The sequence below is a fragment of the Sphaeramia orbicularis genome, chromosome 13 (assembly GCF_902148855.1).
Source record: "Sphaeramia orbicularis chromosome 13, fSphaOr1.1, whole genome shotgun sequence".
Lineage (NCBI taxonomy): Eukaryota > Metazoa > Chordata > Actinopteri > Kurtiformes > Apogonidae > Sphaeramia > Sphaeramia orbicularis.
In genome coordinates, this window is record NC_043969.1 from 25,731,014 (window position 1) to 25,752,388 (window position 21,375).

The window sequence follows — 21,375 nt, forward strand, 5'->3', positions numbered from 1 at the left end:
TTAGGCAACTGTCTTTTGATGTTGCTGGAGAGGAGAAAGCAGGCTGTATTTTCAGGGGAACAGGTTGAGTTATATCAGCCATTTATATAAATCTAGAATGATACTGTTTTACAGCATACTCCTGGTGTTCACACCATCTGGAGAATACTCACTCCACAGAAACATGTTCACATATGCACACACAAGTAGAGAGAGCTCATATTAGACCCATTTATCTAGCTCATTACACTGACTCGTGAAAGGACATAGCAAAGGAGGATTAGAGTTAATTTTCTTAAAATAATTCAAAAGGAAATAAGAATGAAGGTCAACATGGTTTCTTTTAGTTTAAGGTATGGCGACAGATAAAATAGTGTGCAGAAGAAAAATAGACCCCAGCTGGTATTTGATATTCTGAATTATTCTTTTACAGTTTGTAGTTTTATAGCTTTGACTTTTTATGTCTGTCCTACTTTTCTTCTGAATGCCCTTTCTGTCTCATTTACTTTCCACCTGTCATCCACTTGTCCTCCTCCCTCATCTCTCTTTCCTTTCTCCTTCTCCCTCCACCTGCTTCTCGCTCCCACTGTGGATTGTTGTTGGTTACAGGTGACAGTGTACCTCGGCCAGAGCACAGGCAATGCCAGTTTCTAACACCATCATCATTGGCCTACCTGGCCGCCAGCACAAGAGCAGCTGGGAAATTTATTTAGCTTGCCAAAGCTGAACAAATAAAGATTATTGCATAATGCATCCACATCATATTCTGGAAATACAGTGGACAAACCAAACTGCCATTTGAAATAGTCGTGGTACTGTGGAAATGGTTTCACGCTTGAGTTTTGCTTTAATGTTGTGCTTATAAAGTAATGGGGCTCCAGAGAGGTCATTTTGCATCAGCCTCAACATTTGGTCAAAATTGATTTTTTAATAATAACCAAAACTAAAAGAAACAGAAAAAAAAACATTATAGCTCCCTAGTTTAAACTTAAGAATCCAAAGCAACAACAATGTGAACAACCAACAGGGAGGCACAGTTAACATTTTCTGGTCTCAATATTAAAGAAAGAAAGAAAGAAAGAAAGAAAGAAAGAAAGAAAGATAGATAGATAGATAGATAGATAGATAGATAGATAGATAGATAGATAGATAGATAGATAGATAGATAGATAGATAGATAGATAGATAGATAGATACATAGATAGATAGATAGATAGATAGATAGATAGATAGATAGATAGATAGATAGATAGATAGATAGATAGGGCAGATGCAGCAGCAGGAAACCATTCTAATGTGTGAAAATGCCTGCCAGAGAAATTCAATTTGTAATAGTGATTGGCTGTAGAGTGTTAAAACCCCTGAGGAACTGATGGTCACACATGTGAGACAATCTATAGCACAGCTTCAGGGCTCAGAAGGAGGAGGTGACGGGTGCTACCAAGAAAAAAAGAGACAGAGAGAGAGAGTAAGTGGGCGGCGGTGTACATCACGCCTCATTGCTCTCTGTCTCTTACCAAGTGGATAAAAGTTGATAGAAGATGATCTTTTCTCTTTGCAGGTTATATTTTCAACCAATCGTCTCATTTAACATGCATTTGCTGAATAGATACAGTGTGGGGGTGTTGTTGATTAAGATGAGTGTACACTATATTAACCAACCAGAAAAGCTCCGTACGGACAAAGTCATGTGTATGTTTACAACTGTTCTGCTTAAACTCCATGTGTCTAGGTCGGAGTGTGTATGTGTGGGCAATAAGCCACCTTTCTTATCTCTGCCAAGACACTGGCCCATCCACAGTGTGCCTGGCTAAAGCAGCCCTCACCCGGCAGCATGTGGGAGGTGTTAGTCAACAACACAAACACCACCCCATCCTGGTCCCCCTGTCTAACACCTTGCCTCTCTCCATTAACATAACTGGCAGGGCTGCTTTATAATACTTCTGGTTGAAATCATCACATTAGGGTCTGATAGCATTATCCTTCTGCTTGACTGGCCCAGTGCCAGTGTAAAGAGGGGACATGCAGAGACACAGACAAGGTTAATAAAGGCAGATGGGCCGCTGTCTGACTCTTTTACGGTTTGCTTAGGTAAGATTTTTCTCATACACACGGAAGAACTCGTTCACCTTTTCATGAAGATTACTATCAATAAAATGGTCAAATGTTATAAAAACACTGAGTGTGAAACTATTATGCTCTTATTTTTTTGTACACTGGCAAAATGTCTGTGCTGTTAAGGAATAACGACATCTATTTCAAAAGCCCTGGATATGAAATGGCAAAATACAGTATACTGTAACTATATGCTGCAGTGGCGTTGTGACACTTTGGTGGCATAAGGATAAGTTAATAACATACATGCATTATATAGGATTGACAGAATAACACAACATGGCAGAGACGAACATGTTATAGCTGTGGGGCAAACAGACAGGAATTTCTAGGGAAAATATATGGCAGCAACATAAAATAGTACAGCATGGTACAACATTATCCCATGGCATGTTGTTTACGTCACACCTTAGGAGTAGATGTGAAATACTGAGCTGTGGCATTTATAGAAACGCATATAGAGCTGTATGAAACTACAATACAGCTGCGGTAGCTAAAATATTTTCACAATACCCGCAGTATACACTCGTAACAGGTCACTATACTTACAAGCAGATTGTCAGGAACAATCCTTTTATTGTTTAGAGTGAATGGGAGTTGAAAGAAGAGGTGCAAAAATAATAAGAACTGAGATAAAGATGAAAAAAACAACGATTTTTTCTTGTAGTTTGACAGTGTACTCGACTGCATAACTGTGTTTATATAGCGCTGCTGTGTAGAACAACTATGAATCGGCCTCAGTGCTCTGGATGCTGAGTACAGAGCTTATTGAATCTGTCTACTTTTAGCTATAGTAGGGTGAAAACAAGATTGAATATGTGCTCTGCAAAACACAGATGCACCCAATGCAGATATCGTGATATAACCATAAAGGAATAGGTGCATTACTGACGCTAAGCCCACTATAGATTTTGCACACACACACACACGTTCTTCATAACCACTTCATGCTGCTGGATCTGTTTCTTGTCAAATGCTCAAGGCTGTAAGGCTTAATTTATGCTTGGCCACTGAGGAGTTGTCTGTTAACATAAATGACTGATTTCCATGCTGGGTACATATACTATCCATAACAGACACTCTTAGCAGCTGTTGTCAGAGCTGTCAGTTTTTATAAGCAGGCAGGAAGAAAATACATATTACTTATACGTCCATATTTCCTCCTACTAAAACTGTTTTTTTTTTTCAAGTATTTTCTCATTACTTTGTTCAGCATAGTTTTCAAACATGGCAAAACATCTTTCAGAAAACATCATGGTGCGAAACGGAAACATGAGCGTGTTTGTGATATGAAAAATAACACCTTTATATTCAATAATCGTGGGTTACCTGACCTGATCAAAAGAAGTATATCCAGCTATTCCATCTTAATCTACACTTCTTCTTTTCAAAGCTCCTGCTACTTTTGAGCTGATATTTACCTTTGATCCCTTTTTACCTTCCATAAAATATATTCATATGTAAGCTAAACTTCTTTTTCCAAAAGATCAACCATATATTTTTCTTATTTCTGACTCTTCTGCACCAGCAGAGCATTTATAGATGCTATTGATGGATGGGGTAGCGTTGGCCATTCAATTTTCTTGGTCATATTTACTTGACGTTTGGTTCCAAAATATGATCAAGTAACAGTTATTTCTCTCTTGAGTTCTCAGAAATATGTAAGATGATTATGCATTACAGAATAGAGACCTTGTCACATGAATGATGAATTTACTGCTTTGATTGAGGTTTTCATGTCTATAATTCAATAAAAGATATTATGAAAGCACAGGGGACCTCTGCTTCTATAACATCAACCCCTCATCAATATAACTGCACAAAAGCACAAGCCATTCATGTCATCCATTCATTAAAACTCAGACCTCTAAGCTTCCCCAAGCCTCTCTTCCCTTACATTTCATTACCGGCTACTTTCATTCTTTGTAATCCTGGTAAATGTATTTAATCTACAAGGAATTGAAACTGTGTTCCCTGGTGTGAAACTGAGGCAAAGAGGTGCCAGAGGAGACCACTTCTCACAGGCTGTGTGGGCTGGCGCTGGGTGCGGGATTTGGACGTAGACCTAAATGCCTGCTGGTGCATGGAGGGTATTTCCACTAAACCAGAGAGCACAACAAAAGTGCTTGTTCAAGAAGCCTGAAATCCCAGCATCAGAGGCTGGAGGCAACACTGAAGTGATTGGTAGTGATCAATACTACTCACAAATCCCTGCTTATTTCTGAAACAAGGCAGAAATATTTGACTGATGCTATTCTATAATCAATCAGGCACAAGACATTTCACTAACAGCATGTTATTCTACTGTATTCTACTATAACATTAGTAAATGAAAAACCCTACAGCTACAACAATAAACAACAACATCAAACACTAATACGAACAACCTAACATCTGTATTTTTTCTAGAAAATGTAGTTTCTGTAGGTGTGTGCTCGTTTGCATCATAGGCATCTTTAATATTTAATTTTGCCCTCTGGCACAGACTTACTTGTACTAGTAGGATAATAGGGAATGTTTGCACCACAAGATGCCAGCTAAGAAACTGTAATCATAGCTCCCTGCTGCATAATCCAGTACAAGTTATATCACTGCCATAAAGGAAACTGTAATCTTTGCCACAAGCAGAGCCCAACTGGGATCAGGACAGTGTTGAGCAGCTTTTTGTTGAGTTAGAGCATTTTCAACTGCTGTCAATATGTAAAGAGACGGTACAGGGGCCTGTGCAGGTCACTTCACTTATTTATATACGGTATACACTTCCTGACACAGCACCAGTGATATGAGGCTTATTCTATATGGAGTTTATTGTATTTTTAGATTTATATTTTAAGACGGGGAGTTACTTTACCTGCCTTAGGCCATCCTTGCTGTTCTGCATGATCCTCAGGGCATAGTTGGACCGCTGGCCTTTGCTGTTGAATTCAATGTGGCCTGTTAGACCTTCCAATTCTACCTATCCAACACAGAGACACAAACACGTTAAAGGCCTGTTGGTTTCCCCACTCAGCAGCATCTGTTGTGGATATGACTTGAGGCTACACTGAGGCTGGCTGAGTATCAGCGTCTTGAAATATGTCAAATTTAGACTAGTAATACAAAGATCAGGCTGTAATTTCTTCCATTTACAGCCAAGCAGCAGAGCCATTACTCACATCTTCTAGATGTAAGATAAACAGGGCAATATCGAACACATGTCACATTTAAGCATTCAATAGTCTAATCACTTAAAGCCATTTCTCCCTAATAGGAAAACACATTTTACTCACTGACAGCACATCTTTATCTCTGTATCTCTATTGTTTCTTGGTAAAATGCATAGGGAGTATATATTTAGAAATCAGAGCATTGTCAAACATCATTATCCAATGTTAGTAAAAATATCTAGATTATGAAATCAAGGTTGCTAAAAAGGTTAACACCTGAGAGGAATCTAATTAAATCTGCTTTCTATGTGTTTTACAAGATGAAAGTCAGATCAGGTAACAGAATAAATATCACCTAAACGTCTATAAAGATTTAACTTGAAGGAACAGTTTTAAACTTTGAGGAACACTTTAGATAGTTTTTGCATTAAAGATGAGGCCTGCGACTGGTTATATAAGCTTAGTACTACCTGGAAAACCTGCAAACTTATAAATACAAAGCCTGGCTAAAAAGTCTCCACCTGGATTTAACCAAGCAAGGAGATACGAGTCTTCCACTGGATGTTTACTGTAATGTTTAATATGTTTCAGCTGCAAGAAGTGGCGTTGACTCAGTTGGTCTGAGTTCAACAATGTTATGTTGTCTAAAAACTAATATTGCATTGTGGCATTGCATTAACTAATTGAAAAGATGCCACAGTTAATGCATGATGAAATCGAAGCTAAAGGCATTTGCATAAAATATGAGGGTAGGACTTTTGGTTAGGCTAGGTATATAATGTATACAGTCACAGAAAAAATAATTAGACCATCAAAAGTCATCAAAAACAATGGTTATACAATCAGGTACTAACTCCTGTGTGTATCATGTGGTTAAAACATACAGAAAAGAAAACATGGAATGCCTAAAAGCACTGTTTTTGTCAGTACAATGCCATAGCTATAGATGTAAGAACTGAAGTGATTTTGGTTATTATTAAAAAAAAAACATGGAAAATGGCGAGATATCAGTTCTTAAATTAAACTCTTATGAGCTATTTTTGTTGTTATCACTATATTTGTCCAAACAAATGTACCTTTAGTTGTACCAGGCATTAAGATGAACAAGAAACTGAAGAAAACGAGGGTGATCTAATATTTTTTTCCATGACTGTATATACTTAAACTTGTAAAATACAGAAAAAACTGTAAAATAGCCCCGGAAGCCCATCATGACTGTGAGATTTCAAGGCATCCAACATTTGAGACTTGAGAGAGTAAAACAATAAATTGTTGCTTTTACTTATACTTTTTGAAATCCAACATATAGTGTATGCCAGTGGTTTTAGAGTTGGTTTAAGGTAGACTTTATTGCCTTCGGACACACCCAGACAGGCTGTTTTCTTTGTTTACATTCTTGCTGCAAAGCTTAACTATTATTGTTGACTAAATCTTCATATTCAACATTGAGAAGAAAGAGCAGTATAATTTAACTCTCCGCAGAAAGCAAATGAGTTATCAGCCCATTACTGTCGCCGAGTTCCATTATGTTCAGCAGAGGCAATCTTACCATCCTCAGGTAATTCATGAGGCTGGTACCGTGCTCCCAGATCTTGGAGGACTTGCAGGAGAGCTGCGTGGCCCCAACATTCTGGCTACGGTTCAACTCCTGGACCGCCGCCACCACCGCGTATACCGCATCAAAGAGCAGAGCTGAGGAAAGCTGCAGAGAGGGAGGAGGAGGTGGAAGAAGGTGAATACATTATGCATACACACTTACACACGGGCAAGTCTGAAAGTGTAACTTGTCAGTGGTTAGCGGTCAGTGAGGGGTTAACCCGTCCCTGGAGTGGCACTGAGATTATTCGATTAGATCATTAGAGAGACTCTGATCTGCTGACAGTGTCGAAAAACCATCTCTCTCTCTCTTTCTTTCTTGCTCTCTCCGTCAGTCTCTTGGAGAGACTCTGTCCTTCCTACTCTTATCCCCAATGAAGCTGGCACACCCTGACCATTCCAATTACCGCCTGCCTTTCCCAGCGAGGGCCAGAAAACAGTAGGAGATGCAGCTTTTCCTCTCATCCCTTCTTGTACAAACAGCCTCGTCGTCACTACCACTGCATCCTGCTATGTACATTTGATTAAAATGCATGATGCCCTGTATTAGAAGCCAGAGGAAAGTCTGAGCTTCACCGCTATGCATCTGTGTAATGGAAGTAGAATTGAAATGGCCCTAATGTTTGGTGGATATTCATACAGAGCTGAGAGTGAGAGTGCTGCATAGTAAATTTCAGAGAACAAAGAGGTGCACAATAGGCTATTAGACCATGTTGCTGTGATGTAGCACAACTTAGAGTTAAATACACTAATTGGTAAATTGCACATTAAGAGCACTATGGTAAATAAACAGCCTATAAAAGCATTTCAACCATGAATGAATGCATTTATCCCTGTGAAGCCTGAACCATTAAATCATTGACAGAAAATTCCAGTTCTTTGAAACTGGAGCCTTTATTGGTCCTTCCGAACAACCAAAAAAAAAACATTTTTTTTCAAATATCAATTTCCATATGATATATGAGGATATATGAGGATAGATATGAGTTTCAATTTTGTATCATATTCGATACATCTGGCCTCAATGCTCAAATATTATTATTTTTGAACAAACAGAAACATAATACAACACAAACATGTCGAACAAATTGGTAATTCCTTTTCAAAATTGGCAAAGTTCTGCCTCCGTCCTCATTAATGACAGTCTTGTAGTGTCACTAGAAAGAAACTGTGGTGAATGAACTCCTCCCTCCTGGTGGATTATCTGTGTATTGCATGTATCTAATTGTATACATCAGGTTTTTCAAGAAAAAAAAAAAATCACACTGATCATGTAGAGGGCTTCAAAACTCATGTATCAAATATGATACGTTTGGCGTTAAAGGGTTAAGGTTTGACAACAGGATATAATGTCCCAGTGGTTGGAAGAGTGAAATTAAATGTTGAAGCAAGGAAAAATATGAAAGAAAAAAAGTGTTTCTGTTCATATCCTACTTGTAACATCTCTGACATGAACTAATAATGTCATGACATTTACTCATTACTGCTTCCCTCTGCATGCAGGTGAAATTGTTTGCTCTCTTTTGTCTTTGATCAGTTTTTTTTAGTAGAGTACAAACAACAGAGTGATGAGAATTCACAAAATATTTCATGATTCCATCAGCCAAAGCTGAGCCTTTTCTAAATGTTGTTTGCGATGATAAATTCTTTGCCTTAGTAATCTGAGCCACTTAGCTGCTCAAATGGATGTTTAGTTTCATTATTTGTGAACTCACCTTGGTTACAGTGGAACATTCATGTGCTACCATGATGATGCACTCACTTGTCCAACCCTGTCTTAAAAATAATAATACTTTATCTAAAAGCTTTCAGGTTTTGATCTCCTCCAACACCACTCCAGCTGAATCATGGGTACCTACTGATACTTCAGTCTCAGGAAAACATCCCTCAATCATATCCTCTCTAGAAACAAGTACGAGTTCTGGCTTTTTTTTTTACATTAAATAATTGTCTAGATTGGAAACAGCGTAGCGCAACAGTTTTTTCTGAATTTTTAATGAATGTCCTTTGCAATGGAAAGTAAAGCTGTGAACCTTCTGTCCCCTACAGAGGACAAAAATGCATTGCTGGGTCTCAAGAAGATATATCTATGTCTGTCTGCTTACTTCAGTTTAGAAGATAATTTGTGAATATACAGGCAGATAAATGAATGTTACATGAAGTTAGTGTCATTGGCTGCATAATTAACTGCTCTGGCATTAACCTTCCTTTTCATGAAGCCATTATGCATTCATTGGTATCATACAAGTCTTGATCTTCAACTTCATAAAATACCTCACCCTTTACATACAGAAGGTCAGCTATAGGCAATTCCTGTATATACGAACCCCATGGTTACATTTCCCGGAGACCTAATTACTGTAGATGAAAAGACAGCATATTATCTATGTGCATGTCTAAATGAGTTAATCACTTTCCTGCTCTACCGTCATCAGCCTTTATTCTTTCTAGTTATTAGCTAATTAGTCACAAGTCTTAATTGCCACAGGCTCATAGTGACCCGCTGTGCACAGAACACAACGTTTTTCATGCAGCCTTAACCTGTTTCTCCACCCAGCTTGTGTGAAGCAGAAGAGGGTTAAGGGTGTCTGTAAGATTATGTTTATTTTTGCTTTTACTCAACTTCAAATAGGGGACTGATTAATTCATTTATAAAGTTTACAGAAAGTCTTACCACTGAAGGTCTTTTACAAAGGATTTGTGACTTGCCTCATTACTTTGATAAGTTCATATCAGTAAATGAAATGTTATAACATTCATCTGAAAATGTTATGCTTAGCTATAAATGTTATTTTAAATGTATTTTTTGTCACTATAACTTAATGTCAGCTTATAAATGTTTTCAAAACATGCTTTAAACTTCATCATCACAATTACTCACACTAATAAATGATGGGAAACAAGTGAACTTCTTTTTTTTGTGGTATTTTTAAAACATTTCTTAAAGAAGGGAATCTGGCTCAGGAGAAGCTCTGTTTTTGTTTTTTTATTTTTTAAATGGGGTATATGTAGTCTTTCGACTTTCAAATATTACAAAATGACCAAAAAATATTATTAGAGTGTTTAGAATACAAAGCTCTTAAATTATACCAAAGATGCAGATGGATTACTGGATTAATGAGCCTGTTTACATGACCATAAAAATCCGATAACTGGGAGTAATCTGATTACTGCTGTAGTCAGACGCGGTGCATTTACATGCACTTCAGAAATGCTATAACCAACTGAGGGTGCCATTTTGGACCTTGGTATAGACTGAAAACTTTTCAGTGTTTTCTGACATCTAATGGACGGTTCACCTGATTGGGGATTAGGAAGATAATCAGCAGGATTATTGGACAATATTTGGACTTAGATTGCAGCCGTCTTTATTTATTTATTTTTGTATTTCTTGTTTTTGAGTTTAATGAAGCAAACTGACAGCATACATTGATTGTAAATGCCTGATTTTATGCTGTTAAAAAGTTAATAAAAATATTGTGGAAAGAAAGAAATGCTATAATCTAAAAATCCTGGTTTACACGTTTGTTTTGATTTCTTTCGGAGTATATACACACGTTATGATGTAACATGTACACTTCCTGTCAAATTTCAAAACATACAGTCTTGTCTTGTTGCCCATGGCAACCCCTATGATGTCAGCATTAGCTGACCTAATGTGGAAGCTAATAAGACTACAAAATAGGTTACATGTTGCTGTTATGCTTCATTTCATTATTTGATTACCTATTTCCTTAGGATCACATTGTCACTGCGTAACTTCCGTTTATATAGATTTTTTTTTACACGTGCACATTGGAGCATTGGGGAGAAATCTAGGTGTGTTAATCTGATTTCTTTGGTTAAACCTATCAGATTATCCTATTTACATGATCACTTGAATAATCTGATAACTCTGGAAATCGGATGATGATGGGAGTACTGGCGTGCATGTAAACAGGCTCATACAGATGTGAACTGAATATATCCATACTGACAGGCCATTGGATTTGTGTGACCACTAGAGGGAGTAGTGAGTCAGTCTCCTGGTCTCCCATGGTGTGGAAAACTAACACCATGGGGCTTTGACCAAAGTGTCAGAAAGTGAGCCGATGGGATGAGAACTGTAAAGAAACAACTAGTGATAAAATCTTGAAGCGCTGTCATTGTTTTCACCACTGGACACAGATCTAAATGAAAAGAATGGACTTTGATGGTGAAATCACAGCATTTCTTCTACATGAGTTTGTTTATGAGGCTTATTAAGACATAAAGTTTCTTTGTGTCTATGTTATATGTTTGAGTGTTTGCTAATTTTGGTCGTTGTTGACTGTGACAGAACTGTGACAGTTCTGACATTGGTTGGAAAATTTCAAACAGACATTTAGTGCAGCTGTTAACAACACATACCATATAGAAAATGGAGGTGATTTGTGTTTTTAATGTCCTAAGTGTGTTCTGGTACTGTCGTGACTTCCCTCTGCTCATGAGAGTGTGGAATAACAATATTACAAATAACCCCTTGAAACGAGTGACACTTCTGGACAAATGTGTCAGGGTGCTTAGCATTTAGAGGGTTTACTGGGGTGTCAGATCAAACCCATAAATTTAGGTCCCATAAAAAGCAATAATTTATGAATATGTGACACTCATGATGTTAATGCAGGTGTTTAATAACATTTTATTTGCCGAATCTTGCACTGAAGACTCAGATGAGTTCATCTGTTAAAACGGATATGAGAACGCTGTGATACAGATGCCACCTAACGCTCAGGTTTTTCCTCTCTGTATAATCAGGGAACATGTGCCCTTGAGCAAGGCACTTCACCCCCCATTTCCTCCCCGGGCGCCTGCTATGGCAAGCCCGCTGCTCCTAGTTTGCAGTGTGTGGCGTGCACCTGCATGTTCTAGAGATGGAATAAAAGCAGAGGTTGAATTTCAGTGTGTGGTAAAAAAAATGTACTATATACTGACAATAAAGGATCTTAATTTAATGTAATTTAATTTAATAAAAAAAATAAATAAATAAAGTAAGTGGAGCCTTAGATGTAAGAAATAAGCCAGAAGGTCAAACAAATTATCTCCTAATATATATATTGCTTTAAAATACACACCTGCAACATCCGTAAGAAAAGGTAAACAGTAGGCTGTGAGGCTCTTTTAAAGTCACACATTCAACTAGGTGGAGCACAGTGGGTTAACTTCGACGCCACCGCCTCTGTTTAGATGAACAATGGATGATTTAAGAGGGGATGCTGTGAAGGTAAGACACTTGTTTGCTTTGCATTTCCTCTGAAGCAAATTTAACAAGGAGGATGCCATTATACATGTAATAAGGAGGGTGCCAAACGCTGCTAATGAGCTGTCTGGGAAACAACAACTGCCTACAGCAACACCTGCAAACTACAGCAGTTAACCGGATAAATGTCAACACTGTATATTTCACAGGATTTTTTTTTTCTAAATGACTTCATAGTTCATGTTAACCATTTTGAGATACAAAATTATTCCAGAAGACCTATAGTGAACAAGGCTCTATTTTTTTAGACTTGTTAAGGAAATAAATGAGGACAATTCATCCATTATTTTTACATGTTTAGCTTAGGCCTTCATGGTGTGGGACCATTTGTGGGTTTTCTGTGAACTCACTGGGGTGCCAGCGAAGGGAGCATGGTCACAATTCTCCTGCCAGGAACGATTGAGACTTAGCACAAAATCCTGGAAGAAGGGATGAGTTTTGTTGAAAACTGAGAATCCGACTATGTTGACTCGCTGGTCTGCCACATCGTCCAGTCGGAGTAAAGAGAATTCCTGCAGTGACAGAAAAAGAGAAGGACAGAAAATAAGAAATTAGTTTTAGTATGATTGCATTTTTTTTTTCAACCTGTCCTGTGCCTCCAACATAAGTGTACTGGTGCCACAAGTTGCTTGACAGTTTTAATCTAAGAGGGTTTTGAACCTTAGATCATTTCCCCCTATTTGTTGGATTTAATTATTTTATTACTGTACAGATATTACCTGATGGGAGAACAGGACAGGGGTTTTACACAAACAAACATTGATACAGACCCTCAAATCTGATTGCATTTTACTTATACTGGTACACCCATATTCACCCACAGTCTGTCCAAATTTTCTTAACCCATAAAGACCCAAACATCCACTGATGACCAAAACCATCTACTGATATAAACTGTTTAATACCTGCTGATCCACTAATTCTATCAATACATGTAAATAATTGGTGTAAAATACAGTTTGTCATCTTTTTATGGTCATCAGATATGACCCATTTGGACGTTCAGAGGCTCCATAATGAACAATAAATAGATCAATCCAATTATAGATCAATAAAATGAACAAAACTGAATAATAAAGCAACAAAATAATAACTTACATGGATATAATAAGCCACAAACTGAACAAAATGGAAAAAATATAAGAGGTAACAAAATGTAGAAAAAAAAAACCCAAAATGGAAAAAAAAGAAAAGAAATAAAGTGAATAAAAATGAACAAAATTAATTAAAAATGACCTAAATAAGTGACCCATTTGGACATTCAGAGGTGCCATAGTTACCATGGAAACACTATCATCTTCTACAACACTGATTCACCAATAAAACCCATGGAGTTGGATCAATGACAGTGGATGGAGACACTGGGTTTATGTTCAGTTAATGATAGATTTGACTGAATAAGTGACTTTTTCTTCAGTTTTCTCTGTTTTTATATATAACTCTCAACTTTAATCTGAGCTTTAATGAACATCTACATAATCAATAAATTAAATAAAGGGGGAAAAAAAAACAAAATACAGAGGATAAAATTTGAATAAATGGTGATGAATCACTTAAGAAAGATTAAATAGAGAGAAAAATTCATTTCACTGCCACAAATGTAGCTCTGGGTCTTTATGGGTTAAAATAAAACTAAATGATACACTGAATCATTGCCAGGGCAAAAATGTCTTGTATTAATCAAACATGTTTACATCTGATTTAATCTGTCTCATTTAGTTTTCATTATCTTCCATTATTCTGGTTGATTGACATGAGAAAGCTGCAGCAATTCGTTCATTTCCACCATTTAGCGATGCATCACTGCACAAAATTATGCATTTTGTTTTGGCCATATACGTTTCCTAACAAAAACACATTATATGAATACAAAACTGCAAAGCCCATGACCTAGCATTAACAAGAGAAACAAAAAGAGGCTGAGAGAGAATGGAGAAAGAAAATACACAAACAAGGACACCGAGACAAACGGATAATTGAGAAAGTGAGACTGAAATCTGTGGCATATTGAAATGCCTGTGGATGGGAAGAGAGGAAAATACAGGTATTTGTTATTTGGCTATTTTGCTCTGGGGACAAGATGGCTTTCCTTGGCCTGGGGGACATCAGACAGAGGACAGGAGGAGATAGAGATGAGGAAGAGTGTAAAAGGCGGAAGCGGGGGTGTGACGAGGAATGGACATCTCCTGAAGGTTAATAGAAGTGTCAGAGCCCAGCCTCCCCTCAGGTGGCAGACTTCGCCTGGCAGCCGCTGTGCCATCCAACATATGACAGCCAGACCAGGACCAGTCTACCAATCTGTCTGTCACCAAGGCCATGGAGTCTGAAGATAAGCAGGTTTTGGAGGGGATGGTAAGTGGGAGCGAGGAGACTAAGGTGGGAAAAAAAGATGGTGTGTGGGAGGGAAGATGTAGTGTGTGACACTGGAGTGATGGGAGTCCATTAAGAATGCAAATGTGATGAACCAAAATGAATGGGCAAAAGTATACCATCTGATTATAAACAGTGGAAGTGGGAGAAAATGGAGGCAGGGCATACATCATATTATTTCCTCTTGAGGTGTCTCATTGATACAAAGGCAAAAAATATTTAATAACCTCAATATTTTTACTGAAACATGGAAGTGCTGTCAAAAGATTTCTCATAAGAGTCACAACTTATTGAAGAGATGACACACCTGAACATGAAAAATGTAGTCAGTGTGAATGTGTTTACAACTCTGGGCACATTTTCGTACACTGTGTGATCTGATTTTACATATTCATGGTGAATGAATAAATAATTCTTCCTTTCTGCTGATTTTTTTAAAATTTTATTTTTAGTTAAATAGACATCATGATATAGATCAGAGGTGTCAAACATACAGGGTTCAATTCAGCCTGAGCGATGAATTTGTGAAATATAAACAGTCAAAGATGTCAAAATCATTTTAGTTCAGGGACCACATACAGCCTAAGTTGATCTTAAGTCAGTCAGTCCAGTAAAATACTATCATAATAACCTATAAATAATGATAACTCCAATATTTTCTCCTTGTTTTATTGTAAAAAAAAAACTAAAATTGCACTAAAATATTTACATTTACAAACTATCCTTGTACAAAAAATGTGAATGAATTCAACAAATATGAACAACATGAAAGGACTCAACTGAAGTAAGCACAATTTTAACAATATTATGCCTGTTACCAATGTTTTAGACCTTTGTAGATGCACTGCGATCTGTAAGATGTAATGCAAATGTTGTTCATGGTTATTCACATTTTATTAACAAACAGTTTGGGTAGATGTAAACATTTACATAATGTAAGTGTATTTATTTCACTCTAAAACATAGAGAAAAGTTTGGAACTGACATTATGTATTGACATTATTATTATTTTACTAGTCATATTGAGCTGTATGTGGCTCCTGAACGAAAATGAGTTTGACATCCATGATATAGATGATTGTCTTGCATTGTGCACGGAATACATGAATAAATAATAAATAAGTAAAAACACTGTATAAATAAGTATCATAGAATCACAACGTTGCCATGTATTATTATCATGTGCAAGGCGCTGTTGGTCTTTGATTTGCAGCTTTAGTAAAAACTTTCCCAACTGCCAAATCACACAAAAACAAACAAAAATCCAAAGCATACAAGCAAACAAATAAAATACAGTTTTGTCAAGTAGAGCAAATCTTGACTGGTGCTCAGATTTATCACAGACTCTAGAGCTATGCTTTGCCACAACCTTAAAATGAAAAACACAAAAATGCCCTTTTTCATCTGAAAGATGAAAATGGATGAGAGGGGGATTAGACAAATCAGATAATGGATATACAGATGAAAAGAGTGAATAGGTCAGTGAATTAAATAACTGATAAGCAGGTAGGAGGAAAAAGCTCTCAGACCAAAAGGGCCAAGCATGAGTCACTACACTGTGAGGACGGCATTGATACAGACTCAGAGCAGAGTATGGCAGAGGGAAACAGCAGATATTGACTGTGAGTAGGAGGCCCATTATCCCCAATGCCAGCCTCACAGAAACCTGGAAATCCCAAATGTTCAGCTGTGCCAGAAGTCAGCAGGGCACATCTGCTGCGTTGCCATTCTACTAATAACGCACTGTTTTCATCCTGATAGATTCCCTATGTCTGGATCCAAAAAGCTGAATAAAGCCATGAAAGAAAAATGGATTAAAAACAGCTGACAAAAGATAAGTGAAAATCTAGGTTTTTGGACAAAAAGAGAGTGCGAAGGGGGTTTAAGAAAAATGAGTGTAGAAAAAAACAACACGTTCACACTCACGCATTGTCTAATTAGAGGTCGAAATCTAAGTGGCTTCTAGCTGCTTCAAAAGAGACAATGCTGCTAATGACTAAGATAATGATTATAATGATTTAATGGTCTGGTTAAAAAAAAGCTGTTCTTTGTGATTCTTCTGCTGAAGTACAAAAGTGTTATTTTAATGATATTGATTACTTGGTTCTCTTAATCTGCTATTTTATGAGTGAATGCAATTTAAAAAGTGGGCAACACAGTGGAATTAATTCCTGCCCTGGATCTAAACATACGGTACAACAGAGTCTGATGATGAGGAGAGCTTTAACAGGGATCGAGTGTTCTTCAGGACAGTCTGAAGAACACTCGATCCCTGACTAAATTATAACCACCAATGCGATCAAGACAAGGCCAGCATAACCAATCAACAAAGTCTTTGTTTTTTTGGTTTTTTTTTTGGCAATTACAACCTAAGAGTAAAGGTTAAATCCAAATTATCATTGATAACCGTGTCTCACATAAAAAACTACATTTCCACAGTCTTTGCGTATCTTTAGCTGTCCCTTATGGAGCTTCAAAAGTCTTTTGGGACTGGCCATATAATTACTGGCTAAGTGTACTTTAATAGATCATTAGAGGCAGAGCTGTGCAAACGAGCCTATCATTAAGCATGCCCCTCAAGGGTGCTTGCATGTATGCATGTGAATACACATATGAGCACATGCACAAAACAGAAACTCCAGAGTGCATGTGCACACCCACACACAGGGAAATGAAATCCCTATAATTGAGCAACAGATGCGCATACACATTTGAAGACCAAGGTCACCAAAATATCCTTAGGCTATGTCTGGAGAAAACTAATGTGCTGCGTTTGTGGTGTTTCAGGGCACAAACACCGACTTTTGCAATCAGATAGCCATGCAAACACACACCGGGTCAGACACAAACACACACTAAATGTCCCCACATAGGTATTTTTGCTGTCTTGCATACTAAATAGGTGGTGTGAAATGGACAGCACATAGAAGACAGTTGGTCCCCAGCAAGGGGGGGGGGACAAAAAGGCCGAGTTGGCGGGTCGAAAAGAGCAACGGAGAAACCAACTGTCATCTCAAAAGTGTTGAAAAGCACAGAGGAGTGGAACGACGATGAGGAAGACAGAGAGCCGAAGAGTGAATGAGGGTGAGAGAGTAAGTAGTTGAATGAGCGGAGAGAGAAGGTGAGATATTAGTTGGCACAACCGAGGTCTTAAAAAGCAGTGGGGGAGAAAGAGAGAGCGGCAGAGCGAAATGAGCGGGGGTGGGAGAGTGCGAGTTAGTGACAGTCTGGCCGAGGGCCCCCGACACCGGCTGTCACCTGGAGATCAATCAGCAGCCGGGGCCCGAGCCAACCAACCAAAAACTGTTGCTTCACCAATTCATGCCCTTTTCCCTCTGGAACCCTGGCGATCTGAAAGTCTTATCTATTCTTTATTTCTGTCTCCTTTTTTATTCTCTCAGAGCCCTCTTTATAATTTTATGTGGACTTCTATATCCTTTAGCTCTAGTGCTTTCTCCTACAGACCCCTCCATATAACGGACCATTCACACGTGTCAACACAACAAATGCCTGCGTGTGTGACCACTTTGTGTTTGCTATCCTATTGCCAGTGTGAGCAGTGAATAATGAGATCCCGTGAGGACGGATGCAGCTGATAGTGGGATACCTTGTCATGAACCCTACCCAAACACTCCTAAACACTCCCTACCTATCCACACCAATGCACACAGACTCACACAGACTCACCCAGTATGCCTTTGCTGTAGTCTAAGCTATTACAAATCCACCATCCAAAACAGGATATACAAAAGGAAGCAAAAACCTCGAGATCAACCATGGTCTTTCAGCTCTTCTCTTTGTCCACTGCTCCCATCTCCCTAAACAGGATGAAAATGCTGAGATTATAGTAATTCTCGAGGCTCTAAGAGCAACCACTGAATCAGGCTGCATCTCTGCTCAATGCATTATACAATCTCTGAATCTCAAAGTTAGTAACTGTCTGTTCACAGTATTCGGAAGTTTCCTGTTAATAGATAATGCTTTCAGATACATGTAGGGAATAGTGGCACCAGGTAATCTGTACAATGCTCAAGCACTTTTTGATTCCCTCAAAGTTTAGTTTGTTTATCTTTTTTTTATTCACTACAAACCATGTCCAAAAAAAATCCCCTGAACACATGTGCTAAACTTGGTTCAGTTGGACTATGGTGTCTGTACATTACAAAGATAACCAGTTATAACTACAATATTTTTAATATTCCAACTCTACTCAATGGAGTCCGCACAATTGCTATGATGACAACAATAGGTATTACCATTTACACATATCATAAGATATAATAATATTTTTTTGCAACCCAAGAAAGTCATATTTGTGGAAAAGACAGAAAAGAAACATGTAGTTTTGGGTTAAACAGCTTAATGGATTGTCATAGTCCTACACGGAAGCAACCACTGCCTTTTCACATTTCATCTCAATCTTGAACAGTGGGGTGAAAAAGCATTAAAAGAGCTGAAACTAACTATAAAATTTATGATGTTGAAGCTGCATAGACATCTTCAGCAACTCGGAACATATCGTGAACAGATATAGTTGCGCTGATGTCACCTGGGGAACTTTTGGGTTGTGTAGCCTGTATTTAGGTATTTTCACAGTCTGATATTTTGTCATTTTTACAACAAACACTGACTTTATTGACTAAGATTATCTTTTAAATCGAAAAATTGAATGCAATTAATTCTGCACATCATGGTTTCTCAATCTTTTTTGAACCCCATTAACAGCACTATGAGGCTACTGGCGACCCCCCCCCCCCCCCCATGCCATGCCCGAAAAAAATTTGTGGGACTGGGTGTGAGGGGTGGAGGGTGGTGGTATGTATTTCTAAAAGTAACATGACAGACCTATATGAGGAGGATGGGGCAGGATATATACTCTGTAGATAAAGCTGTGAGAAAATGAAAGTACGCTCTCCTCTGCTATTCCCCAAAAACACATATGCGATTGGGGGTGGGGTGGGGGTGGGGGGTGATATACAGAGTATGTGCCCAGTGATTTATACTGTTGTGATGTACAACAGTACTCGCTATTGTCACTCACGACCCCCCCCCCCCCCTTCATGTACTTGTGCCCCCCCCAAAGGTCCTTTGGGACACAACCAAAGTGGGCAGGACTTTGGCTTTCTAAAGTGACCACACAGAATCCACCTTAATATATCTATAGTCAAAGACAATCTAACCTGCAGCTAATTAGGTCAAACTCTGGTCAAGCATAACACTGTATCAGTTTCCCAACATCACTCAACATTCACCTAGTGTTTACAACAGTCTCAGATCAGTAGAGCAGGGGTGTCAAACTCATTTTGGTTCAGGGGCCATATTTAGCCCAATTTGATCTCAAGCGGGCCAGGCCAGTAAAATAATGACTTAATAACCTATAAATAATGACAAATCCAAGTTTTTCCTTTTTGTTTTAGTACAAAAAAAACCCCAATTAAATTATGAAAATATTTACATTTTACAAAAAAAGATGTGAATAACCCGAAAAAACAGAAATTTCATTAGAAAGATTCATGCAATTTTAACAATATTATGCCTTGACGTATTATTTATACATGTACATTACACACAGTGTTACATTAACATTTGGTAACAGGCAGAATATTGTTAAAATTTTGGAGTTTGGAACTAAAATTTTAACAATTTCTACAATATTACATCTCTTATTATTAACACAACTACAGATCACAGTGGATCTATAAATGCACAAAACATTTAGTAACAGGCAGAATATTTTTAAAATTGCACATTTCAGGTTGTTCATCTTTGTTTTTATTTATGTATTTATTTGCATTTTATTGTGAAAGAATAGTTTTGTAAATGTAAATATTTTCACAGTGTAATGTTATTTTTTTCACTTAATTTTTTTTCTCCACAATTTTTCACAAAGAAAATTTGTAGTTGTCATTATTTATGGGTTATTGTGTTGTTATTTTTATTTGAGATCACATTGGTCTGTATGTGGAACCTGAACCAAAATGATTTGGACAACCAGGTTCAGTTTTGCACTTTCAACCTGTGGGCCAGAATGGAACCTTTGGCGGGCCAGATTTGGCCCACGGGACACCTGTTGGACACCTGTGCAGTAGAGCATATTAGCCATGGATGGATGGATGGATGGATGGATGGATGGATAGATGGATAGATGGATAGATGGATAGATAGATAGATAGATAGATAGATAGATAGATAGATAGATAGATAGATAGATAGATAGATAGATAGATAGATAGATAGATAGATAGATAGATAGATATTACAGACATGTTTAGTGAGTTTACTTTTAAGTTAGTTTTTGATGAAGAAAAGGGACAGACCACAGAGCTGCTGGAAATGTGACCTGATTGCCAATGTTGTCACTTGTCTCACAAAGCAATCACTTTATGCAGATCAGAGCTCACCTGGTATAATCATAATTTGCTTTCTATTTAAAAGATATTAAAGATCATCACAAAGCTTTTCTGATTGAGATACCACCACTTGTCACAAAATAGTTGTTAATTTGGGATCTGAGTCATTTCTCAGACAGGACTCCATTCACACAGAAAAGACTGTAGTCTCCCTATAAAGACACTAAGGACCTGATATGTTTACATCTGGAGATCAGAATCTTACATCTCTAGTTAGATCACATTTATCTGCGTTGTCCAAAGGGAGATAAATAAAGTGATGACTTTTGTCAATACACGCAGCTGTGAAGGTGTGTATTGAAGTAATGTGCTGTTGAAACAGAACAGGAGATTAAACTGCATTAAGTCACAATCATGACTTACTGCAGGTAAAACACGCACCAGGAAAATTAAGTGAATCAGTGTACTTAAGTTAAATACATTAATTTAGCTCCTTCTAAACACTGGTTCCTTGTTAAAGAAAGAAACTATAACAAACCAG

The 21,375-nt window shown here is 37.7% G+C and overlaps 1 protein-coding gene across 1 annotated transcript in view; it reads right to left on the minus strand.

Annotated features, from left to right (window-relative positions):
- The window catches only part of grik4 (glutamate receptor, ionotropic, kainate 4), a 475,408-nt gene that overhangs the window by 51,889 nt on the left and 402,144 nt on the right, over positions 1 to 21,375 (minus strand). The window contains exons 9-11 of the mRNA XM_030152304.1: positions 12,465 to 12,626; positions 6,790 to 6,942; positions 4,946 to 5,050 (exon numbers count right to left, since the gene is read on the minus strand). Of these exons, the coding sequence (XP_030008164.1) occupies positions 4,946 to 5,050; positions 6,790 to 6,942; positions 12,465 to 12,626 (420 nt within the window). The remainder of the gene's footprint in view (positions 1 to 4,945; positions 5,051 to 6,789; positions 6,943 to 12,464; positions 12,627 to 21,375) is intronic.